The 20,704-nt window shown below is 55.9% G+C and overlaps 1 protein-coding gene across 3 annotated transcripts in view; it reads right to left on the bottom strand.

Moving 5' to 3' along the window:
* Positions 1-20,067, bottom strand: part of LMF1 (lipase maturation factor 1) — a 93,466-nt gene extending 73,399 nt beyond the window's left edge. For all 3 annotated transcript variants that reach the window (XM_059155472.1, XM_059155470.1, XM_059155471.1), the window contains exons 1-3: positions 19,843-20,067; positions 6,583-6,892; positions 140-150 (exon numbers count right to left, since the gene is read on the bottom strand). In XM_059155472.1, coding sequence (XP_059011455.1) covers positions 140-150; positions 6,583-6,892; positions 19,843-20,041 — 520 coding nt within the window. In that variant the 5' untranslated portion in view covers positions 20,042-20,067. The remainder of the gene's footprint in view (positions 1-139; positions 151-6,582; positions 6,893-19,842) is intronic.
* Between the last annotated feature and the right edge of the window lie 637 nt (positions 20,068-20,704).

The raw sequence follows: 20,704 nt of genomic DNA, 5'->3' as shown, positions 1-20,704 counted from the left end.
ACAGCGGACCTCAGACAACACGGACACCTGCCAAGCCGACAACAGCAGCTCAGGCAAGGAGACAAGCGGGAAGAGCATGGGAATACATACCCCACCAACAACGCTAAACTCCCACGGAGGACTTTCTGACTTCACTTACCAAATGAATACCTAAAAAACAAAAGGAGAAAAAGGCATTAAAATTCTGCCTTGCTGGGTGCCTGGGTGGCTCAGTCGGTTATGCATCTGCCTTCAGCTCAGGTCACAATCCCGGGGTCCTGGGATTGAGTCTTGAGTTGGGCTCCCTGCTCAGTGGGAAGCCTGCTCTTCCCTCTCCCTCTGCCCCCTACCCCAATCGTGCTGGCTTTCTGCCTCTCTCTCAAATAAATCTCAAAAAAATTTTTTTGCCTTGCTTTGTCAAAAAATTTGGTATCATGCTACCCAACTAGGTAAAGCCCAACTCAGTGACCCCAGGACACAGTGGGTCAGGTCACAGACCCCATGGACATTAAATGTGGTGGGAGAAGGTGGGGTAGGGGAGACCAGCCCTCAAGTGTTTTGTGCAGGGCCCACCTGCTGCCCAGGCCCCCATTCCACCTAGGGGTCTAAGGCCATGCCCACCCAGGCCAATCAAGGAGTCTTTCAGGAAAAAGCAAACGTAACAGTGGAAATCTGGCAAGTAATTCTGTAAGTAATTAAACTTCAGGAAAATGTCCTACCCTAGAACTTGAAAGTTTCAAAGTTGCCCAGTACCCCGAGCACAGATGATTGCAAAGGGGACCCTAACTGAAAGGTGTCTGGTCTCCACTCCCGGGGCTGAGGAAGGGTTGTCCCAGAGTGGACTGTGATGCGAACACAGGGTCCTTGGCAGCACGCAGGCACTGGGTGTGCAAGGCCACTGCTCCCACAGAGCGGAAACGGCCCCACTCTGCTCCCCGAACCTCGCAGAACTGAAGCAGGAGTTCACGACTATGTATCAATTCCATCTTCAGTCCATACTCAGTGGACACAACATCTGGGCTCTGGGCAAGGTCCATGGCAGAGCTGCGGGCAGGGGGCAGGGGCCGGGCAGTGGCGTGGGGCCTCAGGGAGTGCTAGTGTGTTTAAGACAAAACGAGGTTTTCACTGTTGACAGTCAGAAGGGAGCAGCCTGGCAGCGCACCCCGTGGCACTGACCCTGACCCCCGCGCCCCCCGCGGCCCTCTGGCATCTGCTCTCGGTGCTCTTTGAAGTGCAAGCTCTGTCCGCTCTCTCAGAGGGACGTGGCCAAGGCGGCTTCCTCCACAGGAAGGGACCCCCTGAGCCTCCCCGACCTCCGTCCAAGTTTCTGGAGATAATCCTTTCTTCTTTTGGGGGGCCAGGAAGGTGGGGAAGAGAAAAGGCAGTCGCACAGCCGTCCTCGCTAGCAACAAAGGAGCCCTTTAGGAGCACTGCCAAAGTAAAGCACAGATAAAAGGATCAGAAACCAGTGTTCTGGAAAACTGATGCTAAGTGGGGCGGCCGGAGCAAAGTCACAATTCTAGGGCCTCCTGTGTTCTTCCACGTTCCCCCGTCGGAGGACAGAACTGGTGCGACAAGACTCTTCTGTAAACTCACGTAAACTTCCTGTGGTCACGGCTACTGAACTTTCGTTCTCTCTTCCAATGTCACCGGTCCCCAAGACAGTTAAGGCCCTAGAGCAAGAGGACAGACACCCGAAGCCTCACAATGACTTGCTGTGACTGACACAGGGCCAGGAGACCTGACTCCCCAGCAGAAGCGTCCCAGTCCCCAGCACCCTGCCCTGACACAGGGCAGATGGGACCTTGGCCGGGAGCAGAGGGGCAGCAGCGGCGCAGGCGAGTCACGTCGGTGTCACCCACCCTGACAAGCCGCGCTGTGCTGAGGAGGCTGCGTGCACTCCATGGCCTTCTCCCCAAACCCACGGCCCAGTCCAGTCACGAGAAGAGCATCAACCAAGTCCCCGCGCAGAGACGTCCCACAGCATCCCTGACTGGTCCTCCTCAAAGCCGGAGAGTGAGAGATGCTGTCTCAGCCCAGAGGAGCCTGAGGGGACATGATGCCCAAATGTCCCAGAGGGGAGCCAGGGACGGAAGAGGTCAGTGTTAGCTCTTTAAATTGGACGAGGAAAAGGCAGACAATACAAGAAGCGGGGTGTGGGTACACAGGAGTTCTCTATACTGTCTCCGCAATGAACCTGTAAGCCCACAACTATTTCAAAAAGGAGGTTTATTCAATTAAAAGGAGGGGGAAGTAGCTAGGCAGCAACAGAATCTCTGCCTGGGGGAAGAAGCACTCCGGCCTGCCGGGTCCCCACCAGCCACCCGACCTGTGTGTGGCGCCCGCACAGGCCAGGCCCAAGCTTCCTTCCACAGAACGAAACCTCTGGAGCTCTGGGCAACGTGCAAGGCAGACAAAGTCAAGTCCTCACCAAGAACAGCACCCATCCACAGTGCGTGCAGATGTGTGCACGCGGCCCACTGTGTCCAAGGACAAGGACGCGTCGGCTCAGCCACGGGGTGCCACCTGCCAGCCGTGTGCCCCGGGCCCCTTCTTGCTCGACCCAGTCCCAGGTCGCCTCCTCTCCGTGTGCACCCAGCAGATGGTGCCGCACCCCTGCTAACAAGGCTTCCTTTGCTCATAAGCAAGAGGAACCACTGGCGGTCATCTCTCTGCCCCAACCGCACAACCTCGGGGATGGACACCCTTGTGATGCTCCTGCCCTGTAGACCAGGCAAAGAAAACCTGTTCCGACCACACTCGAGAGCTGAGGATGGGAAGGGGGCGAAAGCAGTTGGGTGAAAGCCACTCAGCACCCCTGCACGGGTGTGCCCTACGTCGGCGCCTCGACTGCTGGCTCGCAGCGGCCTCCAAGATGAAGCCCCGGAGGACGTGGGGTGCCCGGTGCCAGGCCCTGTCCGTACTTCCTGCCTGCTCACCTCTCTTGCATGAGCAAGGCCTGCATGGCATCTCCTGTGTCCCTCCCTCTACTCAGGCAGAGGAAAGCCCAAGTCTACTGCGACACCACAGGGGAAAGGACCGCACTCCTCCCTCACCCTCCTGAGCACAGCACAGCCCCCGGTGGTCCCGGGACGCGCACCCCTGCCCCAGCTACTTCCTGCAGCAGACAGGCCCCTCCCCTGGGGTGTGGGGCTCCCATTCCCTGACAGGGGCCACAACCAACATCGTGTCTGCCCTGGTCCTCAGCACGAGGCTGACAGGGAGGGCGGTGGCTGGAGTCCATGGAGAAATCGTGATTCATCACCTTAGACTGCCCGACATACGGAAACAGTGGGTCTTCACTGCCCGTAAGTGGAACGACAGAATGAAGCTGGCCCGTGCCTGTGACAAAACAACACCGTGTGGGAAGGAGAGCTGAAAGCTGTCATGAACGTGGGGCCACACCGGGTGCTGACAGCAGAGGAAGGTTCTGGAAACACTTGGTAGGTAAAATCAGGAGGATGTGGAGTCCAGGGAAACATGGGGGAAGCGGGGAGAGTCGGCGTCCCAGGTTCCCCAGGTTCCCACCGATGGCTATGGAACCGCAGGCACGGGGGCTCGTGAGACAGAGGGGGTGGCCTCACGGAGGGCTGAGCGTCCAGCCCGGCAGTGCTCCCTCACAGTCCACGGTCACCCCACGCCCAAACATAGGCCACCCACACTGCTGCCAGCCCTGCAGCTCTCGGACAGGGCCCGCCGGGGTGCAGCTGCCCAGGGCACAGTCCCCAGTCCGCCCCCAGCCTCAGTCCCTCATGCTGGCCCCCGTGGCCCTGGGCTCCCTCTGGCTGTGCCTCCCGCAGCCCCAGCAAGGACCTCAGAGCATCAGCGCCCCGCCCCCCAATTCTAAGGGCCATCACAGGCCGTCACTCTGCAGAGCGCTCACCGCCTGGATGGGAGCTGCTCTCCCCACGATGAGATCCCTAGTCACTGCCGTCACAAAGTGGCTTTGTGAGTTCCCACCCATGATACAGCGTCAGGAACGGGTCAGGAGAGTGGGAGAAGGACGGTTGTGGTTCTGGAAGGGGCAGGGTGCTGTGTAAGGACACCTGCCTGCGCCCCATGGCATCTGCCTCAGACACTCACGGTGCCCCCAAGTGCAAGGTTCACCTGCCTCCCAGGGCAGCCGCATGGGCTTCCCACTGCTCTGGAACACGTGTGTGAGATGCCAGGTCCTGGGCAGGGGCACTAGTCTGAGACGGGAAGCAGCTCGGCGGACGCCCCCAGAGGGACAGGAGACGCAGAGGGCCTAGCGAACCAACGGCCACCGCACACACGCAGCAACGGCCAGCGGACGCAGGGTCGTCCCCACAGGACCCCAGACCAAGGCAGCAGTGCCCTCAGAGAAGCACCCTGTGCCCCTGCCCGGAGCTGGACAACACCTGAAAGACGTCTGTCAAGAGTGCCCATTATCTGACACCTCACCTCATTCTTTTTTTTCAACTTTAAATAAATGGGACAGGTGAGAACAGTCTGTGCCTCTCACTCTGGGGTACCAGGAAAAAGAAAGCCTACTGTCCACAGGAGGGGTCCTCACTTAGTAAGTGTTCAATGTCACTCTGACCCTGAAGCTGCCGTCTGTCCGGGAAACCCGCGTCAAGGGCAAGGCTGGACAGACCGTGGAGGCAGAGGGCTCGGAGCCCAACTCCGCGGCCCCACCAGAGCACGAAACCAGTGCCAAGCAGCTGGGCTGGGAATGAGTGCATCCGCAGCAGGGGCAGGGTGAAGAAACCACTGGTCTCCATGACAGATTTTGTTTTCTTCCTCATTTTCTAATCATTTCTGAGAAGATGTACCTTTATTCTGTTTTGCTTTAGTGAGCTTAACCTAATTTGAATCACATTTTTCTTTTTTACGTATCCGAGGGAAGGGGAGCGAAGTATCTCTTCCAGTGAAAACAATACAAGACTACCTTGGCCATGCGTACCCAAAATGGTTTTCAGAAGTTTAAACCTGGGGTTACTCTTTCCTGACCATACCCTACTCGTGACTAGGAAATACTTCTCACAGGGAACTTAAAGTCAGAATGATCTCTCTGGCTGCCAGACACCGAAGCGTGACCCAAGCCATGCACCATGCAGGACGCGTGCCGCCCTGGCCACCCACACAGTCGGGTGTGCTCACCGCGTGTGCCCAGAGCTCTCCCTGGTCTGGCGTGGACTAAAAGCACATGTCTCAAAACCCAGCAACCTCTTTAGCACCACAGAAATACCAGCCAGAGTCTCTGTGTGTGACCAAGAGCCTAGGGGCAGAAGGGACAGCGCCTTGGGCGTCTGACCTCCAAGAATTCCACGAGGGAAGGAGCAGGTGGGGGTCCAGGGGGCATCACACCTCACAGCTGCTTAATGTGCAGGAGGCATGTGGGACTGTCACCCAGACCCCACCCAAGGTACCCCAGCCCATTTGCACCGCCATGGTCAACAGTAATACACTGACAGGAGGGCCCCAGGCGTGGGCAGAGCAGGGGTCTCCCAGGGTGCCCGGGATACCCAGCCTTCTTGGCCACAGACCAGATCTGCATGACGGACCTCCTGCACGGGAGTGTCTTCCACACCTGGCCTCCCCAGTGTGGTGCGAAGCGGCACTTCCCATGGCCAGGAAGAGGCCAGAGTCCAGCCCCAACTCCTCTCCGAGTGGCGCACACCTGCCCACGGGGACCAGGGTGCAGCTGCACACGGGGGAGCCAGGCCACAGCCCTGACAGACCAGTCGAAACAGACCTGCCAGACCTGCTCCGTAGGCCCAGGTGGAGACAGTCTGGGTCAGAGCCCACATTCCGGGAAGACTGCACAAGCCTCCCCAGGCCGGGCCAGCGCTAGAGGAACCGTCGGGACACTGGACTTACATCTGTCCTCCGGAAAACAGATGACCCTGCGGTCAGTGCCCACCACCTCCGCACGTGCACAGCTGCAGATGCTCACATCTGCTTCCTCCACATCTGCACAGACACCGACCCCCATCCCAGAGCTTCTCCCCAAACCATGCCTTTTCTTAGAGTCCTCCGTGCTTCCTCTGGAGCCCACGACAGGAAGGAGTGCCAGCCCTCGGCTCGGGCACACCGTAGCAGCCCGCGGCTGCTGCGCTTCCATCAGGGCCCCTGGAGGGTGGGCCACCCTGGCACACTCCCCCAGCTCCCTGTAGGACTCCTCTAGCCTCCCTGGCTGTGTGAAGCGCCAAGCAGGCCCAACCTGATAGTGACCCCTGACATTGCCGGTAGCAGCTCCTCCTGAACGAGGAAGGAGCTGGAGTGGGGACGAGCGGAAGAAACGGGCCCCCAAAGCCGGCCCCCACCCCCAGAGCACTCCCAGAAGCCCACGGCAGGACCCTACATCCACCTCCTATTTTCCGGCCCCAGGAGGCTGAATGCAGACTCTCAGGGGTGGCCACGCCACACTGAACAGAATCATGGTTCTTCCCAAGGCACAAAGTCCCTTGGATTCCGGTCAACTGGCAACTAGCAGACTCACCTACCGCCAGAGCGACATGGTGGTACCCCTCGGACGAGCGTGAGCAGCAAGCTTGCTCCGTCTCCCCAGCTGCCAGGAGGCTGCCAGGCCACGGGGCCCCAGCCTGCCTGAACCCCAACACTCCACGTCCTCCTGCTTACCAGATCTGTCCCACGTTGACCAGGGACATGTAGAGAACCCAGAGAGTGGCCATGAGCGCCATGTTGGCACAGCCAGTGAGCAGGACGAAAGACGAGACACCCAGCCCAAGCAGTGCCAGGGCGTCCAGGTTGGAGTCCATGTGTGACCAGTCCAGCAGCCAGAGCAGGGTGGGTGCGTAGCTCACGGCATCCCAGCCGACTGGGCCCCGGAAATACTGCTGTACGCTCTTCAGGTATGTGCGGCACGGCAGCAGGCCCCGGTCTCCGATCAGCTGCTTGTTCTGGTGGAAAGCCACCAGGAACGCCACGACTGGAAGAAACAGACAGAAGGACCGTGAACAGGAGCACAGCCGTCTGTGGACACCTGCAGGAGGGGGCATGGCGGGGTGAGGAGACAAGGGGCTATCTGAGCCATGGTTTAGAATCAAAGCAGGGATGCAAGAGGTCCAAATTCCAAAATCCTAGGGAAAATACTAGAAGACCCAATCTGGGAAGGTTAGGCTGTGTTGCACACATACACAAACCAACACGGGTTGTGTCCAATTACGTGTCATGTATGTGTATGTGACACAGATGCAGGTGTCTCACGTGACCACAAGGGAACGTCACTCAGCATCTGTCATGACAACGCATGTCTGCACGGCCCATGGTCCAGGTCCACAGCGGCCCTCCCGGACGGGCTACAGCTCACATATCAGTCACGATTGCCCACATTGGGGGCCGCGGGCTTCCTTCAAGCCCTGCCCCACAAGAGTACACCAGCACTCTATAGAGTCTAGGGTTGGGTGCGTGCACAGACGTGTCTGCACAGGGATGCCGCAGGCAGGGAGCGAGGGCACACATTCCCCTCCATGAATGTGTAGAGCAGGGCGACTCCACGCCCACCAAGGAGAAAGAGCAAGGCAACAGGCCATCTCAGGCCACACTGCACGCACGGCAGGGATGCCCGCCCTGTGGACACAGCTGCACGCCTGAGGGCCGGGCAGCTGCACCACAGGGCCGGATGGGGTAGAGGGAGAGAAGGGAGCATGGCTGTAGCTCAGATTCTAGTTCCACAAACACGGGTCTGGGCTCACAGTGTGATGTTGACTGGCGGAAACGTGTGCTACCCCTCGTCTAAAGCAAAACCAATCACATTCGCCTAACGCACACGAAGGGCCCAATGTGAGAAAACATCAAAGCCAGAGGGAGATGTTGGAAGCCACTCTTAGAAGGACCTGATGCCACACAGGAAGTTGCAGGCTCAGATTAATTTGTTTACTGGAAGTCCTATGGGAGAGCAAATAAAAATTTAAGTGACTCTAAATAATTAATACAGATACAAAAAGGGAATCATAGAAAATGCTAAACTAACCAAAGAGAAGGCAGGAAAAGAAAAAAAAAAAGAACAGAAGAAACAAATAGAACACAACTAGCAATATGACAGATTTTAATCTGATGCTTTAAATGAGAATGTTCTAAACCTACCAGTAAAGACAAATTGTCAGAATGGATAAAAAAGCAGGACTCAGGTGCCTGGATGGCTCAGTCAGTTAAGTGTCTGCTGTCAGCTCAGGTCATGATCCCAGGGTTCTGAGACTGAGCCCCACGTTGGGCTCCCTGCTCAGCAGGGAGTCTGCTTCCCCCTCTCCCTCTGCCCTTGCTCATGCTCTCTCTTGCTCACCCTCAAATTTAAAACAAAACAAAAAAAAGACTCAAATCTGTGGTGTTTATAAGAAATTCATTCAAAATATAAACACACAGGTAGACTAAAAGCAAAAGCACAGAAAAACATGTATCATACAAACATTAATCAAAAGAAAGCTGATCGCTATATGAATATCAGACAAAAGACATAAAAACAAGGAACAATATGAGGGATAAAAAAGGACATTGCATAATGATAAGGAATCAACAAATAGACATGAGAACATTAAATGCACGAGTCTAGCAACAAAACTTATGTATATTAAATCACCTCAGCTAAAACATATCTATACGCTATGCGTACATTAACTGACTTGATCTGACAGTTAGAGACTGTCATACGGTATAAAAGGGCAAGATATGGTACCATGACATCCATAGAACACCCTACCCAACAGCTAAACAGATATGATTTTCAACTACTATGCGGAACGTCCGCCAGGACACTCCACGCTGTGACCGCACAGCAAATACCAACATACCGAAAAGAACTGGAATCGAAAATAATGTGTGTCCTGAACAAAGAGAATTAACCTAGCAGTTGGCCACAGGACGTTATCTGGAAACGTACCCAAGTCTTTGGAAATTACACCCACTCTTCTAAATAAACTATATATATGTGATGAATACTTATGTTAAATGTGATGAATACGAATTGAAAAAATACACATATATAACCACAAAAAGGGGCACCTGGGCAGCTCAGTTGGTGAAACCTCTGCCTTCAGCTCAGGTCATGATCTCAGGGTCCTGGGATCAAGCCTCCCATCAAGCTCTCTGCTCAGTGGGGAGCCTGCTTCTTCCTCTGTTCCTCCTCCCTGTTTATGCTCTTTCTCAAATAAATAAAATCTTAAAAAATAAAACAAAAGCAAAATTATAAGGTATTTTTCAACAGAATGAAAATTGAAAACACAATATATCAAAAAAAAAATGCAAGATGCTGTTGAAGCAGCACTTAAAGGGAAATTTATAGTAAAGTGCTCACGTTAGAAAGATAGGGCTCAAGTCTAAACTTCTACTTTAAGAAATCAGAAAAAAAGAGCAATGATACACAAAACAAGCAGAAGGAAAGAAACCTTTAAAAACTTAAGAGTGGAGTTGAATGAAATTGAAAACAAGAAAAAAAAATGGAGAAGATCAAGAAAATCAAAAGTTGGTTCTTCCAAAGGATAACCGACAGACCTCTAGCCAGACTAATCAAGAAAAAGAGAGAGCAGTATCAAGAACAGAGAAGGGAGCGCTGCTACTGGTCTCACAGACACTAAAAAGATGAAAAGGATACTACAGGTCTCTCAGCAGCTCAGATGAAACAAATTACTTGAAAGACACAAACTACCAAAACTCACAAAACAAGAAATACGGGTGACAAATCGCAACCCACTGCAGGCCAGGGATGCAAGGCTGGTTCAATCCTCACAGATCACTGTGATGTACCAACGACCAGACTGAGAAGAGAAAGCAATACGGTAAGACCAGCAGACACATGACAGCAGTGACAGCATTCAGCAGCTGCTCACGGTGAAAACCTCCAGCACGCTGGGAACAGAAGGGAACTTCCATCAGCCCACAAGGGCGGCTATGCACAACGACAGCCAACACCAGACCTCAGTCCTTTCCTGAGATCTGGGACAAAGCAAGGACATCTCACCAACCTACTGAGCAGTGTATGGAAGTCCTGACTCACACAGTGAGGCCGGCAAGAGAAGTAAAAGGCACATGGACTGGAAAGAAAGAAATCAAACTGTCTTTATTAACAGATGATATGAGGGTCTGAGTAGAAGATCTCAAAAAAATACCAAAAAACCCCCTCTTGGACCTAATCAACAAGTTGATCACAAGCACAGAACACAAGATCAATACTTAAAAGTTCATTGTATTCATATGTATCAGCAGTGAACTGTAATCTGAATTTTCTAATTATAATAAATAGCAACCCCCAAAATACATAAGTAAAACTCTTACAAAACACCCGCAGAGTCTGTATGTGGAAAACAGAAAGGCACTGACAAAGGAAGACCTAAATAAGCAGGAGGTACATGACGTTTGTGGACCAGGAGATTCAGCATCACGAGGATGTCCACTCTCCCCAGTCTGACCTACAGACTCAGTCTCGATCCAAGCACCCAGAAAGCTCCACTGTTGGTAGAGACAAGCTGGTTCTAAAACAGATGCGGAGAAGCAAAGGAACTAGAACCGCCAGAGTGACCCTGAGAAAGAACGATGCCGGAGGAGCCGTACTACCCAATGTCAAGAGTTACTACAAAGCACGGCGATCAAGACAGTGTGGCAGAAGGAAGGACCCGGATGGCGTGGCACAGGACACAGAGCCCAGAAACAAAGGCACATGAGTATGGCCAACTGATCTCTGACAAAGAGGCACAGACGGGTCGACGGAGAAAGATGATCCCGAACAACGGGCGACCAGAAGCAGACGGACGGTCCCACACACATCTTACACGTTACCCCGAAATTTACTCAAAAAGGACCACAGACCTCCACGTGAAGTGTAAAAGTAGGGAGCTTCTACAAGAAAATCTGCGGCTTGGGTGTGGCAACCCCGGAAGTGTGACACAAGACAGAGAAAGACCGACAGACAGAGCTGCATCAGACGAAAACCTCCTGCTCTGTAAGTGAGGCTGAAAAAACAAAGCACGGATTGGGAGAAAACATTCACAGACTACATAAATGACCTGATCAGGCACTTGCATCCAGAATATTCAAGTGCCGGAATCCTGTGTTCGCAGGATACTAAGTGCCTTCAAGAAAGTCAAGAATAAGGAAACAAACAGCCCAATGTTTAAGCTGGGCAGAGCACCTGGACGCCGAAGTCATCTGCGGCACATGAGTAAGACACACGGATGTTACATACACACAGAAAAGACGCTCAGTAGCATTTACTGGGGAAATGCCAAGTAAGGCCTGAATGCACCAGCACCTATCACAACAGGCAAAATCCCAAATGCGGGGAACACCAAGCGCCCCCGAGGGTCCAGAGCCACAGACGCTCACCGCCGGCGAGAGGGCATGGGCTGCAGCTGCCGTGGGCGAGGCGCTGGCTGTTTCTTCTAAAGCAGAACCCGGGTTACCGCAGATAGCCCAGAAGTCTGACGCTTAGGTTTGTGCCCGCATGAACTGAAAACTCCCATTTCCGCAAAAGCTCGTGCGCAAATGCAGCCAACAGGGGCCTGGTTCACAACTGCTAGCATGGGAAACAGCACAGAGGTCCCCGCATGTGGGGGGTAAACATCCACGGGTGGAAGCTGCCTATAGTTGGGGGACAATGGGGGAACAGTGGAGAGAAGTTACACAATCCGCTGAGTCACACAACAGCATGGCAGGACCACAAATGTCCTTTTCCAACGAACAGAATAGGACCCAAAGGCTACATACTCTAGGGTTCCATTCACACTAGAAAAGGCAAAGCCAGGGGGACGACAACGTCCGTGCTGGGGCTGGGTGGGGGGTAGGTGATGACATGCACAGGGGAGTCTGGGGGGGATACGGCTACCCTGTATAGTACCACCGTGACAGAGAAACATGCATGTGTCAATACCCACAGATCTGTAGGTCACAAGCAATGAACTTCAGTGTTTTCGAACCATCGAAACAAGCCAGACTGGAGGTCAGAAGAAGCCAGGACGAAATGCAGACTGTGACCCCTGAACGCCACTCTATGGCAGATATCTAACGTCATCACACTGTGCCCAAGGAGGAAGGGAAGGCTGGCTTAAGGGACTCCGGAAAATGCTTCGCGTGAACAGTGTCAGGACAAAGACCAAAGGAATGGCTGAGAAACACCGGAGTCTGGCTGGTTTTTTTTAGGGCGGGAGCGCAGCAGTCTGAAGCCGTCTGCACGTGCGGGGGGTGGAGCAAGGGTCCCAGCAGGACACAAGGAGGTTCCAGAGAAGCGAGGAAGGAAGGGGCGCACCTGTGTCCTGGATCGGGACTGGAGAGGCCAGCGTGAATTCACGTTAACCCCGGCAGACATTCCGACGGATTGTGACCGCACGCGACAGCAGGCACTCCCGGCACACAGATCTGGGCTCCAAACACTGCTCCCTGGGGAAGAAACTACGCCAGACAAACCACCAGTGTTAGGGATGGCAAAGGCAGGTGAGGAGAGCAACAAAGGAAGGAAGGGGAGACGGCAGGGCCGGGTGGGGCAAGAGGAGCGCAGAGCGCTGACCAGAGGCGGACAGTCTGGAGCCACAGTAAGGAACAGTGTGGGACACAACCTGGAGCCCCTGGTGAAGACGAGGAGAGCAGACATGAGCCTTCCTCACAGAGGGATTCCCAGTGATGCGGGGAGATGCCCTCCGGGGCTGGAGCAGAGTCCTCCCTCCCCTAGGGCACCGTAACCAGGGACAGGGAACTGTTGGGAGGAGACACCTGGAAACACACCTTCACCAGGTGATACAGGCCCACGGCGAGTCGTGTGGACTTGGGCACCCGATCGGTGACAAAGGCACCTCGCCTCTGTGACCCGTCTTGTCCCAGAAACACCAGACAAACCCAGTGTGGAGGCATTGGAGCAAATATGGGACGAGAACTTCCCAGAATGACCAAGCTCACGAAGAGCCAAGGAGGTCCTACAGACTGCCACAGACCAGAGGGGCCCAAGGAGACGCGGCGACAGAGTGCAGTGTGGCCCCGGGAGGGGCCCCGGGATGAGAAGGGGCACCTGTGAGAAATTCCAATGAAGTCTGGGGTTTTCTTAACAGGTTGGTCTTTTTCTTCCAAGTGTCTTGAACGCCCACGATATGAAGCTCAGAGCAGCGGAGATAGAGAAGTGAGGCCTGACCCTCACGTGACCACGGGAGGCCAAGGGAAGGGACAGTGGGTGGGAGTCACCTGAGGATGAAAGCCCCCACCATCCACAGAGGGTCAGTGGGAAAGCAGTGGAGCACCCGCAGACATCCTTCTCCCTCACCCGCCTGCACCTCGGGCAGAACCAATCAAGTCCACATGCCACTGACCCTCGAGGCCACAGCAGGGCTGCCCCACATGGAGCCCAGCCCGTCTCCTTCCTCACTGACGATACCCTGGCCCACTCCAGAGCCGTGGGGCTCACCCACACAGGGACCTGATGAGCGATGACGGAAGAGAGGCACGTCCTTTCTCCCTATGACCATGATTCACACTCCATTGCCAGGGAAGGAAAACAAGATCTGGTCTAACCGATCTGTTCGAGGACTCCTCTCTCTCTCTCTCTCTTTTTAAAGTAATCTTTATGCCCAACGTGAGGCTCGGGCTCACAATCCCAAGATCAAGAGTCGGACGCTTCACCGACTCAGCTGCCAGGGACCCCTGGTCTCACCCATTATTTCTTCCTAAAAAAAGATTTTACTTATTTGACAGAGAGCGGGCGAGCACATACACGAGTGGGGGAAGGGAGGCAAAGGGAGAGGGAGAAGCAGACTCCCTGCTGAGCCCCAGCTGCGGCTCGATCCCAGGACCCAGGACCACAACCAGAGCTAAAGGGAGCTGTTCAACTGACTGAGCCACCCAGATGCCCCGTACCAATTAGTTTTAAAAAGTGATTCTAGGGCGCCTGGGTGGCTCAGTGGGTTAAGCCGCTGCCTTCGGCTCAGGTCATGATCTCAGGGTCCTGGGATCGAGTCCCGCATCAGGCTCTCTGCTCGGCAGGGAGTCTGCTTCCTCCTCTCTCTCTCTCTGCCTGCCTCTCTGCCTACTTGTGATCTCTCTCTGTCAAATAAATAAATAAAAATATTTTTTTAAAAAAAAGTGATTCTAAGGCAAGAAGCTTAGGAAATTTCCTATCTTATCAGGAAGCCATGAACAAAGCTTCGATTAAAATTTCAGGAAAGAAAACCTATTTAAATTTCCACTCCTGTTACAGAAATGCCTAAGTAGAAAGAAGTGAAAATGTCAAAATATCATAGCATCCAAAAGCTCAACCAACCAACTGAACCTCCAAAGCCTTAGCACCCCCGCCCCGCCACCCCACCCCAGGCAGGCAGGAGTCTGCCCCACCCCCACCCCAGCCCCTGAAGGCAGGAAACTGGGGGTGCGAGGTGGGAGGTAACCCAGATGCTGATCTAGGAGAGGTGAGCAGATTCCCTAAATATCCATTACCAAGGACGTCTGCAGATACTTTCTTTAGAAACTAAAAATTGAGGTTTCTGTCTCATTCAGATGAATGTCTATAAAACTGAAACAGAATCACCCCAGATGCCATTCTGGGCAGGGGTTTTACCGAGTGTGGCTAAGCCCTGGCCAGGGCACGGCAGCGCCCAGGCCTTGCTCTTTGGAGGCGTGCGCTGCGGACAGCTCTGAAGCGGGCAGTGGCACCTGTTTTTAAACAACCTGGCAGCGCTTCACAGAGAACCCTGTAAAAGCCAGCAGAGCACCTTGTTCAAATCCAAGGGCCCGGAGCACCTCGTTCGAATCCAAGGGCCCGGAGCACAGACAAGGGCTGACCTCCGTGAGCTCTTGGAGCGGGAAGCGTCACCACCATATACAATGAAGCAGGATTTCTTTTGGCTCCATTTTTCCCTCAAACTTTCCACGGAGCAGCTAGGAGTTCCGAAAGTCCAGTGCCCACCAGGCCCGGGCTCTGCTGTCTGCGCGGCAAGCGCCCCCTTCCCGGTCCCTGGGGTGGCAGTGAGGGAGGAGACAGCAGAGCCCTGATGGGGAGGTCAACCAGCTTCTGCTTCTAGAAAGTGCAGTTCTGACTCGCCTCGAAGAGCAGCCGCGGTCGGGTCGGGGCTAGCACATGGACTGAACAAGGAGAGCCGCCAGAGCCGCCACACATACACGCACGTAAAGCAAAACCAAGAATCAGCGTCTGGCCACAACTAGCCCCGAGACCACTCAGAGACAGGATTTTCAAAGAAATTCGATTCTAGGGACTCCGCAGTAACAGAGGGAAGTGGAATGTGCAATCTGCTTACATGCCCCCGTCCTCTGTGGCGTGGGAAACAAAGGCAGCCGAGAAATGATCACATTTCCATGGCTACCTAAGCCCACTGACGGGTCCTGGAACAGGCAGTGACCTTCCTCTAGGGACTCAACTGCCCCAATGTGGACAGTTTGCTAAGGACAAAAGGCAGTCCTAGCCCAACCCTGTAAGTCTACTTGAACATAAAAAAACTCCTTCGGAAACTCCCTTTTCTCTACCCCTCAAGATGCGTGTTAGCAATCACCCCCCAAGCACATGGCCCACAAATTTACATCTGAGGGGTCTCACAACTGAGTTTTTACTAAATGGTAAGAATGGCCTTTTAATAACAATAGCTAGCACCCTTGGGATCTTGAAAACCTTGTTTCCAAAATTCCTGGGAGACTCACACTGTCCCCAACCCTCCCCAGACTTGAAGGTACGAATGGGCCACTCCCCATGACCTCGGCTCGGCTCCTTCTGCCCATAGGTCGCCTGTGCCCGTGCTTTAATTAAATGACTTTTTTATACCAAAGACATCTCAAGAACTCCTTACTGGCTCTCAGCTTCGAACCCTAATGTCTCTGCTCCCACAGTGCTCAGAGCCCCCTCTGGAGGCCCCCACATCACTACTCGTGGACACTCAGCAGACTGGGCTATCACCGCAGCAGCGTCCACAGGGCCTGGGAGGGGCCCATCTTCTCCAACAGGCCCTCATTTAGCTCCGGGAAGTGGCTTCTCAGACAGGCTCCCACCAACCTGGGACGCTTGATGGGGACAAGTCCGCTAATGGGGCACATCTGGGACCCACTGGGGTGTTCGGACACACAGGGACCTAGAGGCAGCAGATGGGGCACGGTCAGAGAAGCTGTCCAGAACTAGGGCAGGAGCCCTGAGAAAGAATGAGGAAGGGACGCTCACGTCGACATGCCATTAAAAAACAAGGACCCAGAATAAGATGGCACAGCAGTAGGGACTCTGAAAGCCTCCAGAGGTAAACACAGGTCACTGTAGTATCGCCACCTATGCCACCTATGAAGAAGCGAAGAACCAGAACCGTTTCTGCTTCTGCGCTCCACGTCCCTGCTCCTGGGAGTTCGCTGAGCAGCGGGGCCGAGAGGAGCAGCTGCAGGGGCCCCTGACCAGGCCAGATGCGCCTTACCCGGCTTCACACCACCTAGGGGAGCAGCTTGAGGGCTGGTGGCCAAAGGCCCCGACGTGGGATTAGAAGGCTGGAGATCAAGCCCATCATCCAATGAGCCCATCAGCCCTGAGCTCCCCTAAGAAACCAAAATGAAGGGGTGCGGGAGTCTCTGGGCACATGGGGGTGCCAGCAGGGGGCGGGTGGCCCCTGGGCAGGGGGCAGGGCCTGGAAGCCCCGTGCTCCTTCCACATACCCACCTGCCCTGGGGGTGTCTTCCTTCTGCTGTTCCCGGGTCCTGTCCTTGACGATGAACCGGTAACTGGAGTAAGGTGTTTCCCTGAGTTCTGTGAGCCATTCTAACAAATTAAGGTTGGACAAGGGGGTCTGGAACCCTGACTTACAGCTGGTGACAGCCTGGACGTGGGGGCGGTCTCGTGGGGCCAGGCGGCAGCTGCACTCATGCCGGACAGATAGCGTCAGAACTGCTTGTGAGGGAAAAAAACCCACATTTGGTGTCAAGAGTGTGTCAGCAGAAAAATGAAAGTGTTGGGGCATCTGGGTGGCTCAGCTGGCTAAGCATCTACCTTCCGATCAGGTCATGATCCCGGGAGGAGCCCAGCACTGGGCTTCCTCCTCAGTGGGGAGTCTGCTTCTCCCTCTGCCCCTCCCCCAACTCCTGCTGCCTCTCTCTCAAGTAAATAAATAAAATCTTCAAAAAAAGTAAAAGAAAAAGGAAAAGGAAAACGCTTCTACTTAGGCGTCCGGAGAAGAGCGAGTAGGGGGTCCGGCTGCGTGAAGACTTATCATCAGCCCCAGAAGCTCTGAGAAACCTGCTCCGACTGAGAACGGAAGACCCAGGCAGATTCATAAGACCCCTGGGTGCAAGAAGACCAGAGAAAGTCCAGCTTCAAGTTCTTTCTTAAAAAGTTGTTTGGGGACAAATCCCAGAAAAAGAGAGACTAAAAGAATAAAAGACAAAAAGACGGCGATGTGAGAGCTGAAGAACTGCGACTACAACCCAGAGGGAGTCAGGGCCTCTCGGGCAGGCGGTCTGTGTCCTGAGTGTCCGCACCAAGCAGCTGGTGGGGGGGGCGGGGAGGAAAGGGGGACACAGATGGGAAAGTATCCCGTGGGGACAAAGAGTACTGATAAAGATTATGCAAGAAGTCAAGGAAATTTTCCGAAGCACGAGATGCCGCTAGAAGATGGAGGACAGAAGTGTGAGGAAGAACCCGTCCCAGCCGCAGGCTCACGAGTGGAGGAACAGGGACGCTCAAGACAGGACTGCAAAAACTCTCTTAAACATGCAGAGAACGAAGCGCAGGGCAGGGGTTCATTATGCAGCCTTGGGGTGGGGTCAGGAGTCCACAGGGACAACTATAAAATTCCACATCAAGTGAAATGTGCAGGCGGCCCCCATGGCATCATGGAAAACACTGGGACTTCAGAAACTCTGAGGTAGTTCAGGCTACCAGAAAGATCCAGAACTTTCCAGAAAGGGACCAATGCAAGATGCATGGCCACTTGCCCAGGGTCATCTGTCAGAGAACTTCATCCCTGGAAATGGGAAACAAGTTCCTTCATACAACTGAAAAACACTGATTCTACCCCAAATGTAGAGAAAAGAGGGAAAAATGCATGTCTCAAAGCAAGTGGTTCTGTGCTCAGCACAGGGCTTAAATTGTCCACGACCCAGCAGCTCAGAACAATCTCTTCAGGACTGGAACAGAGAAGCCGCAGAGATCAAAGGCAGCCCTGCTCCCAGGGAAGCCGGGGCTGGCGTTAGCAGGCAGTGCCGCGGGCCAGCTCCGGGCTCCCCTGGTAACAGTCTCTGAAGCCTCCTTGAGGACCTCTGTCTCGCTCCATCTCTTGCTAAGTGACAGCTCAAACACTCCCAACGACTATGTCACAGTGTGGGGCACAAGGCAGCGCTGGCGAAAACTATGTTTACGGTAACAAAAGAGAGGGAGGCATTGCGGAAAGCCACGGAATCGCTCTGGAAAGCCGGGTCTCCCCTGTGCACCAGGAGACGCAAAAGCCCGGCGCCCTCCTAGGGCGCAGCCCACAGTTCCGTGATTCTGTAAGGACAGTGCTGCTTCCTCGGGGGATGAAAGAGCTGAGAAACGAAGCTGAGATGTTCGGTGACCCCCGCGCGGTGGAGGCCAGCAATGCCAGGGACCAGCACCCTCTGGATCCCGGAGCAGAGACCACCGGGGCTGGGGTCTCTCAGTCTGCTCCCCAGGTCGGCTGGAGAACCTGAGCTTGAGCTCCACTGCTGGAAGGCTCAGGGCTCCTGCGCCCTTGTGGATGCAGGGCTGGGGAGGGGAGGTGGGTTCAGCACCCACAGGCTTCACCCTCTGGGGCCAGGGCTGCTGCGGGCCCTGCACTGTGGAGGGCCCAGGGGCTCCTGGCCGGTCAAAGGAGGGCTGAGGCTCAAGCTTAACCTACCACGGAACGAGAAGCCTGCTCAGAAGCTTCCAGAACAGCGGTGAGGCTTGGGGCCAGGCCAGCCTCCACAGGCTCCCGGGTTGTGCAAGGGGCTGCCCGCGGCCTAGGTGCCGCTGCTGAGTCGGGGACACAGGGCGCTAACGGACAAGGCTCTAGGGACAGGGGCTCGGAGGCCCCCACCCACGCACGCCCCGGCCGAACGCGGAAGCCCCGGGAAGTGCTCAAGTGGGGGCAGGTGCGGTCGCCCTTGAGCACCTTCACCTCAAACCCAACGCTCCAGACTAGGGGGGCACGACCGCGCAAGGAGCAGGGGCTCTGCGGTGCACCTGTCTGAAGGCTGAAGGGGAGCCTGTGGGAGGGGTGTTGCATCCAGGGAGAGGGGCACCCAGAAGCCTGGGTAGGGGGAGCATGGGGGAGGGGGTAGCGCTTGTGGGTCGCCCTGTCTGCCAGGGAGCGTTTTTTTTGGGGGGCGGGGGAGCGATCCAGAAGGAAGCTTTGAGGGGAGAGGGGTGTGTGTCCCGGAGGAGGGGCGTCGTGCAGGGGAGGGGCACGAGTGGAGGGAGGAGCACTGGGGAAGTGGCGGGGAAGCGATGGGGGAGAGACCCGGGGATGCACGTTGTGGAGGTAGAGCGTCCTGTGGGGAGGATCGCCCAAGGGGGAGAGGCGTCCCAGGGAAAGGGGGCCCTGGAGGGGGGGGCGCTTCTGCGGGGGAGGGGGGGCGTCCCGAGGAGAGGGGCGTGGGGTGGGGTGATAAGCTTCCTGTGGGGAGAGGTGAGGAGCGCCCTGGGGAGTAGGGGCACGTCGGGGGAGGGCGTCCGGGGGAGCGCCCTGGGGGGAAGGGACGCCCGGGGGGAGGGGCGCCCTGAGGGGAGGAGAGGGGCATGTGCAAGGGGAGGGGCGTCGGGGGCGCTGTGGAGGTGCCCCGGGAAAGGGGGAGACGGATGGGACCGGGGCGGGGGGCGAAGAGTGCGAGGAAAGCGTTGTCTTGGGCGAGGGGCTGTCCCGGCGTCGGGGACGGTCTGGGGGACGAGGGCGCGTGCGGGGGCCACAGTGACGGGAGCCCTGGGCCCCGCGGACTCACAGTAAACGAAAGCGAGGGCCCTCAGGAGCACGATCCTGGTCAGCCAGAAGGTGCCCGCTCGGAGACGGGCATTACAGCCCGTGGGCTCGCGCCCCGGCCCCCGTCCCGGCGGAGACCCAGGCTCGGCGCCCGCATTCCCGGCTTTCCGCCTCCTCAGGGACTCCTCGGGGGCCGCCATCGCGGGGCCGCCAGTGCGCATGCGCGTGAGGCGCCAAGCGCCCGGACGCCCCGCCCAAAAAGGGAGGCCGCTCCCGCCCGGGCTGGCCACGCCCATGGGCGGGGAGCGCGCTCCGGCTCCAGGCGCGCGCGCGCCCCCCGCAGGCCGCCGGGCGTGCTGCAGCAGTGAGGGCAAGACGGGGTGTACCTGGGAGGACCAGCGTGTACTCCGTCTGTAAAGCGGCGGACTCATTCCCTGGTTGGCGCTTTCATCAGCCAGTGTTGCAGAAGCTCCCGGTGCACTTTCTCACCCACGCGGCTGCCCTCCTGGACCCTCTCTCTATGACTGTTGGAAAGCTTGTGTCTGGACATGACCGGGGTGGGCCTGGTCAGCATCCGCGTGGGCAGCAGAGGACCCTTGTGGGTGCTGCACTCCCTCTGCGTGCCCCTGCGGTGTATGGAGTCGCATTCCAGGAGAGGAAGGCTTGGAGGCAGCCACTGACAGCTCAGCGTGTGTGGCTAGGGGTCTACAGGTGCCCTTCCCATGCCCTCATGTCTGCTGTCCTGGGAGGATGTTGGGGTGACAGTTACCCAGCTAGCAGGGAGAGCACAGTCAGCGGCTGGGTCCTGAAATCCAGCCAGATCCTTCAGCTCAGGGCAGCAAAGCTGCACTAGGCAGCACCCCTATAGGCTCTCAGGGTGGCAC

This window comes from Mustela lutreola, chromosome 17, assembly GCF_030435805.1.
Source record: "Mustela lutreola isolate mMusLut2 chromosome 17, mMusLut2.pri, whole genome shotgun sequence".
In the NCBI taxonomy this organism is placed as follows: Eukaryota; Metazoa; Chordata; class Mammalia; order Carnivora; family Mustelidae; genus Mustela; species Mustela lutreola.
Note: the sequence above shows the minus strand (reverse complement) of the source record. Positions and strands in the feature narration are given on the sequence as shown.